This window comes from Olea europaea, unplaced genomic scaffold (genome assembly GCF_002742605.1).
Source record: "Olea europaea var. sylvestris unplaced genomic scaffold, O_europaea_v1 scaffold722, whole genome shotgun sequence".
Taxonomy (NCBI): domain Eukaryota; kingdom Viridiplantae; phylum Streptophyta; class Magnoliopsida; order Lamiales; family Oleaceae; genus Olea; species Olea europaea.
This window is the reverse complement of record NW_019265623.1, coordinates 291,616-307,718: the sequence shown is the minus strand read 5'-3', so window position 1 is coordinate 307,718 and position 16,103 is coordinate 291,616. Positions and strand designations below refer to the sequence as shown.

At 37.2% G+C, this 16,103-nt stretch overlaps 2 protein-coding genes across 2 annotated transcripts; one reads left to right on the top strand and one right to left on the bottom strand.

The window, feature by feature from the left end:
* Nucleotides 1-2,588: 2,588 nt before the first annotated feature.
* LOC111390861 (60S ribosomal protein L27-3-like) lies at nucleotides 2,589-3,258 on the bottom strand. The gene has a single exon (XM_023015992.1). It carries the CDS (start codon nucleotides 3,191-3,193, stop codon nucleotides 2,786-2,788), a length of 408 nt encoding a protein of 135 aa, XP_022871760.1. The 5' UTR covers nucleotides 3,194-3,258; the 3' UTR covers nucleotides 2,589-2,785.
* A 10,064-nt stretch (nucleotides 3,259-13,322) lies between these two features.
* LOC111390849 (uncharacterized protein CG45076-like) lies at nucleotides 13,323-14,780 on the top strand. Its single transcript, XM_023015977.1, has 3 exons — nucleotides 13,323-13,862; nucleotides 14,001-14,285; nucleotides 14,334-14,780. The coding sequence occupies exons 1-3, from the start codon at nucleotides 13,323-13,325 to the stop codon at nucleotides 14,778-14,780; spliced, it is 1,272 nt and encodes a 423-aa protein (XP_022871745.1).
* Nucleotides 14,781-16,103: the final 1,323 nt, after the last annotated feature.

The window sequence follows — 16,103 nt, the reverse complement described above, 5'->3', positions numbered from 1 at the left end:
CAAAAACTTCATTTATTTATTTAAAATTTCCATCATGAAAAATATTTAGCCTTTGACATCTAAAATTAAAAAAAGGATGATTTATTTTCATTGTCATGTTAATAAGAAAAACAAATATAAAATGTTCTTTATCTTAAAGAGTCAATGTTAAACAAATAATAAAAATAAATAAATAGAGTTGTAGACTTGAAGAGAATGGATTTAACTCTTTAAATTTGAAAAACTAAACTAATTCTCAATTCTTACTTTCAAATGATTTGCATTTATTATGTTGCTGATTTGAATATTTTACTTATCAAATTATTCAAATTATATTACAGCCAACTGGCCATTGACACTAACAAACATGTTAAAGAAAAGAGAAACAATAAATCCTTATTAAAGCAAGCAAAATAGAAAGCAAAAATAGTCGTTAGAGCATATTAAAAATTTTGAAATCTAAATTCAAAATACTTTCTATTATACTTGAGACTATTTTTATATATAATAAATCCCTTAAGATGCTCCTGAGGACCGTCTGATGCTGGTAAAAGTAAAGCCCATGCTCAGAGGGTAGTGGTAGATGAAAGACTTCTTCAACCTCAAGGTAATCGTCGAGTTGGTGCAAGAGCAAAAGCCTTTAAAAAGATATGTAATTTACATTTTACATTTTTTTTGTTCATAATTTTTAACTCCACTCGTTGTTTGAGCCCCATTTTTCTTAAAAATGCATTTAGAAAAGGTAGATAGACAAAGAACGAATGATTGAAAAATAAGGAAAGATTTTGAATTTTACTTGCAATACTATTTGATCGACACAATCAGTTCATCAGGGCCAACCAACTGGCAATACTTGAAATCTAAACATGACTACAAATTGCCTAGTCTCATATATAAGCCTGTTTGAAAGTGATTTTGAGAATTGATTTTTTGACCGTTATGAAAAAAGTGAGATCCACCTGTGAGAAAAATGAAAGGAGAACCAGGAAAGAAGGATCGGTCTAGCCGGGATTGAATGGCATAGGAGCGGGAAGACGAGCTTAGAAAGTCAAATATGACATCTGAAATAGTGAAATAACGGTCAAAAAATCAATTTTTTGAGGGGGGAATCACTCCCAAACAAGCTCTCAGGTATGAGCAAGTATAATTACCTCTAGCAATGCAGATGCACGCCATTAACTAAGTCATTCACACCGCAATTATTTATAATGGAACAATGCCTAACCGGATGCCATTGAGTAAAAACTCCGATCCCACAAGCACCGAGGACAAAGTGCATCATCAGCTTTCGAGTTTAATGACAGTTCGGAATTTTCCTTCCAAGATCTTAATATCTTAACCAGTTTTGTTCAAGATGATGCAGCAAAACTAGTAGACCAAGTAGATTATTTATGGTCTGCGTACTCCAATGAATTCAACATATTAGACGTAAATCAATCCATAGCTGTTTATCACGGCAACGGCATCAATACATAATAAAGCAATGCTGAACTATACATAATGGTATATAGAATGGTTTACAGATTGATGTTTTGGGTTGTTACGAGCGCAGTTCAATCCTGTTATAAATAGTCAGAAGAAGAGAACAGTAAAAAAAAATTTACAGCAAATAATCCTTTCACATCACCTGGGCTTTTTACGTGGTTCTACGTTAATTAGCATTTCCTGAGCAAACATCCTCGAGATTCATATTCAGCAAAAGACGATTCTTCTAAATCACTTGAGCCTTATGTATGTGAAAGTAAACTCTGAGCTTGTTTAGTAGAGTTTTTAAACCAATTAAAATCAATTTTTTGACCGTTATTTCACTATTTCAGACGTCATTTTTTATTTCTTTTCTCACAGGTAGGATCCACTTTATCACTAACGGTTAAAAAATCAATTATCAAAATCTCTACCAAACAAGCCCTTTATTTCAACTAAAAGAGTTTACACTCTCGAGCACATTATGTCTACACAGTTTACCTCCATCAATGACAACACTTTGGCTGAAAATTAGCACTATATAATTGCGTGACCATGAGTGCAAAGTTATGGAATCCCATTATAATGGAATCAAATCATTTTTGGAGTGAAATATACGGATCGTGAGTTTGCACGATAACATAATCTAGGGTATCTATGTGTACTTGTATGAATGAATATTATTGACCATGACCCTAATTGTAAACCTTCATCATGCATGACTATGAAATCCAGTAGAAATGACCTGATTATTTTTATGAATGAAATTTATTGGCCATTGCATTCGTGGTTATAAAATTGCACGCTACTGAACTTGTGTACTTTTATGAATGCATTTCATTTAACTGCGTGCATGGTTAATGAAGTCCTAAGGTAAATTAATTTGGACAGCTTCTTCTAGATTATCATAGTATAGAAGCAATTTGCTGGCACGAAACAATTAGCGGCTAAAATTCATAGGTCTAAATCAATGCAAATTACAGAATGTTGGTATTGGTATCAGTGTCAACAATCACCAGTCACGCAATATATTTAGCAAATTTGAATATATATTGAAAAGAAGAACCCTAAAATCCTGAACGAAGAAATAAAGAGACGCACTCCAGGGAAGTCACAAAATGCACGATCATTTCCACAAACCACAATGAAAAAGCCAGCATTTCAATTGGAATTGAAGAAGATACCAGATAAATTTCTCAGCATAAACAGTTCTAAAAAGAGTAACTTCGAAATACACGTCAACTTCAAATGCAGAGTCACTTTGGAAACGTAATAGAACAAAAATCCCTCTTTTTCAAAGCACTACTACTAGATCCAAATTAAAATTACCAGAATGTCCTCCTCAGAACCTGAGCTTGGTGAAGAACCATCGGTTTTTCCCAGTCTTGAACCGCTCCTCGAACCGTGCTTTGGCCTCCTTCGCTGCAGTCACCTTCTTGTCTCTGGACTGGAGGGATTCGAGTGATACCACATCCTTTAGGTCCACGTCGAGGGTGTAACGTGTCGGCATGATGTGGTTGTAATTCACCAGCTTGATAAAGCACTTCACGCGTGATTTCTTAGCCTGTTTCTTGGCGGAGTCCTTGCGGATGACCTTGCGCGGGTACTTGGCTAAACCAGCCACCAGGCAGTGGCCATAAGGGCGGTCGCGTGTGCCGTCGTCGAAGTTGCGAATGATCACCGCCTTCCGACCGGCGTACCGTCCCTGGAGGACAATCACCGCCTTGCTTGGTTTCAGAAACTTCACCATTGCCACAGATTTGGTCCTCTCTCTCTTCTCTCTCTGTTATTCTGGGAAATGCAGAGGCGCCACGGTCAAACCCTAAAAGCAATATAAAAGGGTGCCAGTGGTGGACTAAAGCCCACTTTTTAAATAATGAGTTTGGTCCCGTAGGTATATTGATGGGCTGGGTACGGTTTGGATTCAGATAGCCTTACATAATGAAAAAATATAGCCCCGTTTGTTTTCCATTATTTACTCATTAAAATGAAAAATATGATCTTTATTCATCACACCAAATCATCATATTTGACTTTTTATCTCTTGTATAAAGCCTGTAACAGCTATATTTTTCATTCTCATTTTTAAGTTAACGATCATACTTTACGCCCCGTTTGACTATCATTAATTAGTAAAAATAAAATTTTGATAGTATTTTTAAGAAGAATGTTTGGTTAAAAAGTAAGAAAAATTTTTAAATTTATATGTATAATATTTTATTGTATGAATGTGTAGTTAAGAATGGATATGTAGAAAAATGAATTGAAAAATAACAATTATCAAAGACAGGATTAGATTATATTTTCATGAGTGATAATATTCATTATCACTGGTACTAAGGGCTCGTTTAAGAGACAATTACACGACATTAAATAATATATTCATTTATAAAGTCAAATGACTCAATTAATTACTAAGCCAATAAAATGTAACTACATAAGATGGTGTTCTAACTAGTGTTAGGTAAAATTATTTTATTTTCATAAATATCGGAATCTAAGAAATGTTTTAAAATTATAATTATAATTCAAGTTTTTTATATGAAAAAGATATATAATAATTGTTTTATATAAAATAAGAATGTGACCTTAAATGGTGATTATTAAAATTTAAATGATAGTTGGTTTTACTCCCCCCCCACCCACTCCACCCGCTTCTTGCTTATAAAAAAAAATAAAAAATACAGGCAATTGATATGTTCAACATTTTAACGTCTTTGAGAAAAAAAAATTCATGCCTCTAGTGATTCATAAATTCCTCAACATCCGATCACAACCACCATTTCACTGATAATGAAGAATGTGTGCGTGATTGTGACTGAAGGGAGGCATTTTATAAATAGCCAAGCAAAATTCGAGATTAATTGTGATTGTATTTATGTGACTATATTCGTGTGAGATGCATTATCGTGGTTTAAATTGTGGAATACAACATTTGTGTGTCATGTAGTTCCCATTTAATAAAGTGTAACGTAAAAATAAATTTAGCAATTCACACATGTGATCTCTATGACATTTTTCCCCCTAAAATGTGTGAATTATATACGAGATTTTTTTCCTACTATCATTTGTTAATACAGTGATTTTTTGGTGATCTTCATCGTACACAATATTGATTAAGAATAACATTTGTTTCTTTCTCCAAATAATAATAAAAGAATAAAGTAATCTAATTTTGTGTAATTTGAATTCCAAAAAATAAAAATTCATATATACATTACCACTATTAATGAGAATCAGAAATGAAAATAATACTATAATATATCTTTAAATATTTTTTACAATAAAAAATACTTAAATTTTGATTAAATGAAGTCGATACCTATTTTTTTTATCAAGAAAACATAAAGGCATGGTTTCCTCTCATTTTTTTCAAATGCACTTTGGACACTTAAAGCGCTTATAAGCGATGATAATAAAAATATATAAATAATTAGTGTGCAAATAATGTTATCTAATTTTAGTGGTGTTAATCCTAACCAGCGTAGTAGCACTGTAGTCCACCATCTACAATAATCTAAATATTATAATTTTTTATTTTATCCAATTGTAGGCAGTCTATAATTAAGACGAACGCTTATCAACACAAGGCCAAAATAGCATTTTTCTATGCGAGCACTGGATGTAGGGGTTGTAAATAGGAGGAGCCACGTACGGGGCTAACCCCATGCGTGGGGAGTATCATTCAGGATGTCCAGCCCATGACACAACTTTATTCTTATATTTTTTATGTGTCAATATTTCAAAAGTATTTGAGGTTATTAATTCGCTGATAGAAGGACAAAATTTTTGTTGTACCCATCATTGCAAAAAAAAAATTTTGGTTAAAACATATGTTCAAATCGTTTAAGAAATTGAATATAGAAATTTATGTTGTTTCTCCTAGTATTATAGACCAAGAATAGAATAAAATCTCCTAAAATGAGAAAAAGAGAACCAATTACCACTTTGCTACGTTAGAGATACTAATTAAGTAAACATTAAGTAAATATTTTACCAATACTAGTCATTACTCACGCAATGCATGGGCTGAGACATTTTGAAGCTAATGTTAGTGTGTTCAATGTATAAGTATTGATAGGAGATATGTGTGTTGATTGAACGAAGGCTATTTGTGACATTCAATGCCAATGGCAAGTACCACGACAATTTATTTTGTATTAGAATCTCTTTTCTTGAACTTGAGTGTAATGCTCAATGGAGTAAGTATTCGTCAAGCATCAGAAAACACAATCACGCTTCCTCTGATGACCCCGATCGAGTACTCAAGATTCTCTGTTGAATTCCAAGTCACCGTGCAGCTGGGATTGTGTGAAAAACTAGGGAATACGAATTTGATAGTGATGCAGCTGGTAATAATCTCTAATTTGCTAACTTATTATGTACTTTATAGTAAGAAAAATAATCACCTTATCTCCTTAGGAAATTGAACTAAATCGTTATATTAAGTAGCTAAATTATTATGGAGCTAATTAGCTAAATTATTATGGAGCTAAACTTCTCTTATTTGCGAAATTATTATATCTTTCCATAATAAGAAAAGCTTACCCTTAAGAAATTAAGTTAAGAATAGAAGTTAATATACAGCAAAAAGAAAATAACATATAAGAAACTAAGTTAAGAATAGAAATTAATAAGGAACTATAAATGTATTAAATTAAAAAACTAAGAATAATAAGAAACGAATTAAAAAGTGAGAATTACATAAGTAACTCACATAATCCATTTTCTGTAAAACAGATATAGCAATAAAATTTAACGTACAAAAATCTAACATGAAAGGAAAAAATTTTAAAAGATAAGACTGCAAATTACCTGGCAATAAGAAAAGAAGAAATCAGATTTTAGATGTAGTGTAATTGAAGCTAACAATAAACCTGAGAGAGAAGATGAATGGAAGAAAGAGATGAAAAAAAATCTAATCATAGCTTTAAATAGATGAAGAAGAAATTATTAAATTATTAAATATGATTGAAATAGAAGATGATCACAAATGAAAACAAATCTTTTTTAAATTTATTTCTTCTTCGCTAAGGTAGCAACTGCATTTGATTTTAATATAAATCAGTTAGTAAACATATGTAATGATAGAGAACAACTAACTTATTTAAGTAAATCAATTATTACAAGAAGAATTAACAATAAGGTAAAACTAACAATAGATAATGACTAATTTACCATTAATTAAATAAAATATTGAAAGAAGTATTTATACAACCATTAAAAATCACCTAAAGCTAACAATAAGTATTATGTAATTTGATTTTATAAGGGATTTGAATTTTAGAAGAAAAGTATTTCGTAAAAGAAACCAAAATATAATATACATTAATTGAAATGCCACCCTAAACTTATACATAAGTAGAATCTAAGATATGCAAAATATTAACTATGACAGGATATACTTGAAGGATAATTAAGTTATCTTCAATATCTTTCTTATAACTAAATTGTTTGAGGAATATTGCAATAGTTATTATAATTTGTATCATGCAAATTTTCATTTGCATTTATTGAAGCATCAAATGAACTTATATTCATCTATCATGAGTCCTTTATTTGAAATAAGATATTGCATTTGTGTTACCTATAATAATCATGGAAAACGTGATTCCGAAACGATGCTTCGAAAAAAAGACAAAGAATTAGTTTAACACATTCTGGTTCACATATAAAAAAATGAGCCATCAATTCTTTAACGAAAGCCGACTATTTACTTCCATATCTATTTCTTTCTTAGCAATTGAAAGTAGCAACGTAAGTAACAATAGCATCTCGGAACGACTAAACAAATAATTTGGCTTAGGAAACATGCAAGAAATGAGCTAAAGTTTTATTGTTTTGCTTTTCTACTGGATTCTACCACCTACGTAATTAAATTGCTCATTCTATTAGACAAAGCATAAATATCAATAATTCCTTAGAGAGTTCAACAGTGAAACTTTAGAACACCATTAGACAAATAATATATGATATTAAACAGTAACTTGTAAATCTATCTTTAAATAAACTACACAATGAGCAAACAAATTAAACTATATATAAACCCCTAAGAATGTAGAAAAGAAATATTCAACCACCAAAAACAAATAAATCTTCAACTGCAATAAAATGAAAATAGTCAAGACGGTTTAAGAGAAGAAAAAAGACTAATTGAAAAGCTCAATTTTTTTTGAAAAAACATGAACAATCAACTCAATAAAGAATATATTTCAAAAACCTTACCCGACAGATATCTTCCTAATACAATCTTCGATTCTACAAGTCAGTTAATGCAATGGAGCCCTATACACATAAGCAGTATGATACAAAATGAGTTCAAAATAGAAAATGTTTAGAGTAAAATCATCTAAAATGAACAAATTTTAATAAATTTAAGAAATAACATTACCGAAAAGAAAGAAATATGAAATATACACACTTCAAGTTATCAACATCCAGTTTCTCCACAACTTTGTTGGTAATTTCTATACGATTTTTCCCTGTATCCATTTTCGCATAGTAAAAACAACAGAGGTGAAGAATATAAAATAGAATAAGAAGGATTAGAACAATACATTTTTCAAATTCGTTTTTACAAATAAGAAGAAATGAAGGTGAAAAAGGTAGAAAAATGAAAAAGAAGATGATAATGAATATTTAGAACCACGTTACGGCTTACATTCGGAAGACAATCCGTTTATAGATACATTCAAAGTTGGAAGGCGATTAGGCCCACCTTCTAATAATGAATTTACCAAAATTACCCTTAATTTTATAGCTCAGACCATTTTTCATAAATGTTAATGCTAATGATGAAATGGGAATTTAAAAAAATATAATATGCTCTTACTACAACCAAAGTCAACTTTCAATTTTGAAAAGCTAAAATGTGCCACTTGTCAATCCATGAGGCCCCACATCTTGACAGAATTGAAAGCAATTACGTATCAGTTGTCCCTGTCTCTCTCTTACCGTAGAAGAATTGCTACAAAAACTACACGTGTGCTATTGTTTTTTCTTATGAGAAGATTGCTATAGTGAGTACATACATAGAGTAGCTGCATTTCTATACATACTTTGGTTCTCACACCTAGGAAAGTTACTAGAGTACACACCTAGATTTGTATTCCCAATAGCACTTCTACAACTCATTTGCACGCTAAAAAAAAATGATAGGAACCAGATAAGTTTGAAACGAATGAACCACAATGAATAGTGATGGATTGATCTTCTCTTTTATATAGTAGAGGAGAGGTGTGAAAAAGAAAAAAGAAAAAAAAAAGGGAATTGCAAGCAAGAATAGACAAAAAAAAAAGTTATTATACAGTTTTTTAATTAAATTGAAATAATTAAAATTTAAAATAAATGTTATATTATTTAATTAAAATTAAAAAATTACGTTTTATCATAAAATGAAAAGAATTTAAATCGAACAAAAATTATTTATAATATGAAGAAAAAATAAATTTGAAAACAGTTTTCAAAAATATATAATAATAAAAAAATTAAACAAAAGAAAGTTAGGAAAACTAAATAAAGAATACGTAAATAATATTTTATTAATATTAAAAAAGTAATTTTTATCATAAAGAGAAAGGAATTTAAAAAAAGATGAAATCGAAAAAAAAACTTTATTTATAATATGAACAAAACAAATAAAAGAAAAGGACAAAAATAATACAATGGAGAGAAACCTCTTCAGTGTAATAAATATAATGAATAGGTTGTATTGAAAATATAAATAGAGTTGAATTGATGTGTGTTTATCTATTACTATATTATATATCATCATTGAGAAGGCAAGCACAAGTAAATGCGTAAACCTTTTCATATTAACTTCATTGGGAAGGCAAATACAAAAAAAGAAAAAAGAAAAAAAAAGAAGTTATTAAAGAGTTTTTTTAATTAAATTGAAATAACTAAAATAAAAAATAAATATTATATTATTTAATTAGAATTAAAAAATTACCTTTTTATCATAAAACGAAAAGAATTAAAAAGAATTTTAAATTGAACAAAACATTATTTATAATATGAAGAAAAAAGAAATTTGAAAACAATTTTCAAAAAATATATAATAAAAACAAAACAAATTAAATAAAAGAATGTTACGAAAATTAAATAAAGAATATCTAAATATTATTTAATTAAAATTGAAAAATAAAGTATTATCATAAAGAGAAAAAAATTTAAAATAATTTTAATTCCAAAAAAAGTAGTATTTGTACGATGAGCAAAACAACTTAAAAAAAAAAGAAAGAACAAAAAAAAAAAAGGACAGAAAGTCTCTCCAGAGCACGTGTTGTCTCCATAACATGAGGCATATTGTGGAGCTACATGTTATGGAGAGAAAAGAGAGAATTCTCTCAACAACACTGAGAGTTCCACTCTTTTTTTTTTTCATCATATAAATAAATTTTTTTTCGATTTTAAATTCTTTTGATTTTTTCAATTTTAATTAAATAATATTTATATATTTTTTATTTAGTTTTCGTAATTTTTATAATATATTTTTTAAAAATTTCTTTTTCTTCATATTATAAATAAAATTTTCATTTAAAATTCTTTTTAATTTTTTATTTCATTATAAAATGTAATTTTAAAAAGAAAAAGAAATTTAAAAATATGATAAACTTAATTTTATGATAAAACGTAACTTTAAAAAGAAAAACGTAATTATTAATAGTATGAAGAAAAAGAAAATTAAAAAAATAATAATAATAAAAACAAAACAAATTAAATAAAAGATAGTTGCAAAAATTAAATAAAGGATGTTGACCCCAAAAAGTGCGCCAACAGATGCCGGTCCCACCCGCGCTTGCGTGGGCGAATGTCCAACACGCTAAGACACGTGGAAGGTCTAAAACGAGCGGTTCAAAGGGGCGTGGGAGTAGCCCAACGACGCGGGACGGTGACGTTCGGAATCCGGCGGGTTATTTTTATTCCGGTTGTACAATAATTACCAACCGGTGCTTGTAAATGTATGTGTAAAAGTGTATAAATTCGATTTATATATCGCAAGTAACTGAGAGAGTTGAGTAAATGTAGTCTTTTGTATTGATTCTTGCATTAGCCTTTTGACATTATACAATGGGCGTATTTATAGTGATACATATGGAATGGGGGCCCTTGGATGAAGTGGCATGTGGCCTCATCTTCTCAGTTTAAATGTCTGTTCTTAGGCATGAGATTTGACTTGCTAGCTTACGGCGCATTTATTGCTTGTGCAGGGCCTCCATGCTAGTGACAAGACTTGACCTTTATGCTTATGACAAACATTTCATCAATCATTCGAATAAGATCTGTGCAGGCGATCTCTTGGGAGAAGTGACCATGGAGGATGTTTCCTCGTGGTTGAGGCTCGCGCATCAACTTCGGGGCTTCGTCCATTCGAGGACCTCAGCTACAACCAAAAACTTCCACGCCTCGGTCATGGGGCCTCGGTTAGAAGCAGTTCGGGTGTAACCCACCTCGGCAGGAATGCCACGTGGATCAGGATGAGTGGCCCACTGGCCCAGGTGGATAGGACAGGTGTGAAAACACGCAACAATAGTCCCCCAAGTCCAAGTATGATCATTAATGTAATGCGTGAACTTTAATGGAGTAAAAGTTGAGAGAATTTTTGAATTTTTTAAACCCCCAAATAATAGTCCCCCAAGTCCAAGTATAGATATTTATATCATGGTTAGACTTAGAGAAGTTTTGTTGTAGGTGGGTGTGAATAAGCCGAGGTGGTTGGGAAACCGAACCTGCGAGGCTTGAATGCTGCATGGGTGTGAAGAAGCCGAGGTGGTTGGGAAATTGAACCTGCGAGGCTTGAATGCTGAATGGCATATGAAGAAGCCGAGGTGCTTGGAAAACCGAGCCTGCGAGGCTTGAATGCTGCATGGGTGTGAGAGGTGGTTGGGAAACCGAACTTGCGAGGCTTGAATGCTGAATGGGATATGAAGAAGCCGAGGTGGTTGGGAAACCGAACCTGCGAGGCTTGAATGCTGAATGGGTGTGAAGAAGCCGAGGTGGTTGGGAAATCGAACCTGCGAGGCTTGAATGCTGAATGGCATATGAAGAAGCCGAGGTGCTTGGAAAACCGAGCCTGCGAGGCTTGAATGCTGCATGGGTGTGAGAGGTGGTTGGGAAACCGAACCTGCGAGGCTTGAATGCTGAATGGGATATGAAGAAGCCGAGGTGGTTGGGAAACCGAACCTGCGAGGCTTGAATGCTGAATGGGATACGAAGAAGCCGAGGTGGTTGGGAAATCGAACCTGCGAGGCTTGAATGCTAAATGGGTGTGAAGAAGCCGAGGTGGTTGGGAAATCGAACCTGCGAGGCTTGAATGCTGAATGGCATATGAAGAAGCCGAGGTGCTTGGAAAATCGAGCCTGCGAGGCTTGAATGCTGCATGGGTGTGAGAGGTGGTTGGGAAACCGAACCTGCGAGGCTTGAATGCTGAATGGGATATGAAGAAGCCGAGGTGGTTGGGAAACCGAACCTGCGAGGCTTGAATGCTAAATGGGATATGAAGAAGCCGAGGTCCAATGGTAATGATTATGCTTTGGTCTCTGTGCCAATGATTTGATGTTTTGTGCTTGTTTTCGAGGAAAGATAGCTGAACCGTTACGACTTCCAAGGTGCTAGCGCCGACGAATTAAAAATGCAATTATGAGGGCAGCTGGCGTTTCTAAAAGCAGACGCCCTGGAGAGGTGCGTGTGAGGTACGCATAGATAGGAGGCGTAGGATTTCAAAAACTGTTTGAATTCAACGCCTCGGATTGGATGTGAAATGGAGGGCTCGGATTGACTGAGATTTGATCTGACGGGTGGGGTTCGTCTTTAACCTTTATAAAAGGCGAGAAAATCCCACTTTCCAGAAATTTTGAACACTTTGCATTCTCGAATTCTCTCAAATTTCCCATTTTCCGGCGTCGAGGTTGTCTGCGATTAGATTCCGACCGGTCTCCGTTTGTGTTGAACTCTTTTAGGTATTGTTTGCATAAAAAACCGTTGTTATTCTTTGTCCTCAAACAATGGAGTCCACTTCGGGTAGGGAGCTTGTCACAGTAGCGTCTTTAGACCATGGGGTAGGTCATGGGGGGATGTCCGAGGTGGATAGGTATGCCATGGCCGAGGAGGACGTGGATTATACCCAGGAGTGGAGGGCTTCTAGAGTGCCCTCAAACATGATGGGGAAGAGGTTGGGGGAACTTAGGGAGAGGTACAGTGTGCCTCATAACATAGAGATGTTAGTCCCCGAACCGAACGAGCGGGCCTGCTATCCGAGGCCCGGCTGCGTGGCCGTGAGTGAATACCTGTTCAAAGCAGGTATACGTCTTCCTTTGCACCCCTTCTTTAGGGCGGTGCTTAGGAAATTCATGCTGTCGCCGATCCAGGTTTTGCCGAATGGGTGGAGCCAGCTGGTCGGCTCGTACTTCCTGTGGAAGGAAGTGTCACTTGGGGAGGACATGCCTCTTCATGTCTTCATGACCCTGTTCCAGCCCCGGGTGATTGGGAAGGAGTCCAGGGGGTGGTACCACCTCACGCCTTGGGGGGGCTCACGCACCCTTTGTGGTGGGACTTCCTTCCTCTATCAAGGGGTGGAAGGAGTCTTAGTTCTGGGTGCGAGGTAAATGGCAGGCAGTGGAGGGTGACAAAGCCCTGTCATGCACAGTGCCGACCCAGTACTACGAAGCTCGTGAGTCTCCCGACCTCTGCTTGTGTTTTGAAATCAGAATATTTATTCGTCTAACTGTTGGAGGTTCATCTTTGCAGATAGTAGTACGAGGTTCGAGCTTAGCAGGGAGGAATTCGAGGTGATAGAGGACATTTACAAGAGGCCGCTGAAGCTTCGGCACTTCGATCACCTGATTGACAGAAGCAGATACTTCTTGGACTTCGAGCTGATGGCATCCAGAGATATGGGGCCCCAACACTTGATGTTTTTTATCCTTACTATTTCTTATGCTAATGCTAATCTGACATGCGCTGCAGACAAATTCAAGAAGAGGGAGTACCCAGCTCCGGATATGGCCTCCATCTTGAAGGCCACTTCTACTGCGAAGGCGAGGCCCCTGAAACCTGGGTCTAGTGGGGTAAAGGAGGTCCGAGGCAGGGTTGAGCGCCTGTCCAAGGACTGCACTCCCAGGGCTTCGGAGGAGGCATCTACTAAGAGGCCAGAGAAGCCCAAGGAGCCTCGGGGCAAGGAGAAAGTCTATGAGGAGACTAAGAAGAGGAAGCTGGTGCACATCTCCAGCTCAGCTGGCAAGTTTGGGACTTCAGTGTCCAATAGGGCAGAACAGACTGGAGAGTCGAAGCTTCTCCCTGCAGCCTCTAAGGCCATCAAAATGGAGATGGTAAGAGAGGTGGAGGCTGAAGAGGCCAGAGAAGAGGCTGCAAGGCGAGCTGCAGAAGCCGCCGAAGAGGAGGCGGCGGAGGAGAAGCCGGTTCGGGAGAAGGGGAAGTCTCCAAACTTCCTAGCTGGGAGGGAGGATGAGCTGGCCCCAGCCTTGGTGGAGGCTCTCCTTGAGGAAATCAGAGGTGCCACCGAGAGCTTTTACAAGTTCTAGACTGAGAGGTGGCAGCTTCACGCCTCGTCTTGTGATGCCACCGACCTCACGAGGGCACTGGTGAGCCAAAGCGCCCGGACCTTTGGCCTCGCGCTAGAATGCAGGGAGGCATTAAGTGAATTCCAAACTAGGACTCACGCCTCGGAGGGGAAGGCTGCTTCCCTTGCAGAGGAGGTCAAAGCTGCTAAGGCCGAGGCCGAAGAAGCCAAAGCTCAGAGGGTTGAAGAAGCGGCGAAGCTCGAGTCTGCCTTGACCCAAATTGAGGCCCTAAAGAGGGAAGTATATGAGTCACAGTGCGAGGTGGCCTCCCTGACAAAGAAGGTGGAGGTCTCCAATGAGCACCAAAAGGTGACTGCTGAGGCCCTAGAGCAGGCGAATCTCGCCTTGGCCGGCGCTCGTGATGCCAATCAGTTTCTCGAAGGCCAGGCGAAGTGGTATATGAACGACGCCTCGGTTGCCAGAGAAGAGGCCCGGACTGCAGCGGAAGAGGCGGTGAAGGCATACATCGCCAATTTCCACACTACAGAGGAGTATAAAAGTTTCAGCGCGTACTGGAGGAACTTCGCCTATACCGAAGTGCTGGAGAGGGCAGAGGAGCTTTATCCCAACTTGGACCTGGCACAACTTAGGTCCGAATTTGTGGATGAGGTTCCTCAGACCCCAGCTGAGGAGGTGCAGGGTGACGAGGCAGCTGATGCCGAAGCCCCAAATGCTGAGGCAGGGGAAACAAATACTGATGCCCAGGTTGCCGAACCCCCAAGTGCTGAGGCGCCTCCTTCATCTAGCCAGGCTTAGATTAGGTTTTCCTTTTTTCAGTACTTTGTGTAATGGCCAGAGGCCCTCTGTTGTAATCCCTTTTGAATATTAATATAATGTTTTTCTTCATTCATTGTTGTTCTTTATCCAAGTTTTTGTGCCTCGTTTAAACAAACGAACTGGAAGTTGGTAAGAGCACGAACTAAATAACTTTAACTTGGTACCCTAACTTTAATCAGTCAACTGTATGGGCCTCGGACTTAAGCAAATGAACATAACTTAAGGAGATGAACTGTTGGAGCCTCGGACTTAAGAAAATGAACATAACTTAAGGAGATGAACTGTTAGAGCTTCGGTTTTAAGGTTGTGGCTTCTCCCCTTGACGTTCAGCAAGGCCAAAAGGGAGGCATGTGCTAGAGCCTCGGAGTCCAAGCGAGGTGGCCCAGTGGTGGGTCCCGAGCCTCTCCTCCGAGGTTACGACGCATCCCAGACATGGTGGATGGTGCAGCCATGTTGAGGCTTCTCCCCTTGGCGTTCAGCAAGGCCAAAAGGGAGGTATGTGCTAGAGCCTCGGAGTTCAAGCGAGGTGGCCCAGTGGTGGGTCCCGAGCCTCTCCTCCGAGGTTACGACACATCCCAGACATGGTGGATGGTGCAGCCATGTTGAGGCTTCTCCCCTTGGCGTTCAGCAAGGCTAAAAGGGAGGCATGTGCTAGAGTCTCGGAGTCCAAGCGAGGTGGCCCAGTGGTGGGTCTTTACGACACATCCCAGACATGGTGGATGGTGCAGCCATGTTGAGGTTTCTCCCCTTGGCGTTCAGTAAGGCCAAAAGAGAGGCATGTGCTAGAGCCTCGGAGTTTAAGCGAGGTGGCCCAGTGGTAGGTCCCGAGCCTCTCCTCCGAGGTTACGACGCATCCCAAACATGGTGGATGGTGCAGCCATGTTGAGGCTTCTCCCCTTGGCGTTCAGCAAGGCCAAAAGGGAGGCATGTGCTAGAGCCTCGGAGTTCAAGCGAGGTGGCCCAGTGGTGGGTCCCGAGCCTCTCCTCCGAGGTGACAACGTAGTATGACGATTTAATCAACGCATTTTATTGAGCCATAGAAATATTAAAAAGGCTGGAAAAGTCATCCAGCATGATACAATTCACTGATAAAAGATTCTGAGGTGTTCAATGTTCCATGGACGGGGTTGTGCCTTGCTGTCCATGTCTTCAATCCAGTAGGTTCCAGGTCGGATTTCTTCTCTGATCTTGTATGGACCTTCCCAGTTCGGTCCCAGGGAGCCGGAACCGGGTTCTTTTGAAGATGGAAAGACCCTCTTGAGCACAAGATCGTTGATTCAGAAAGACCTCTTCTTGACTTTG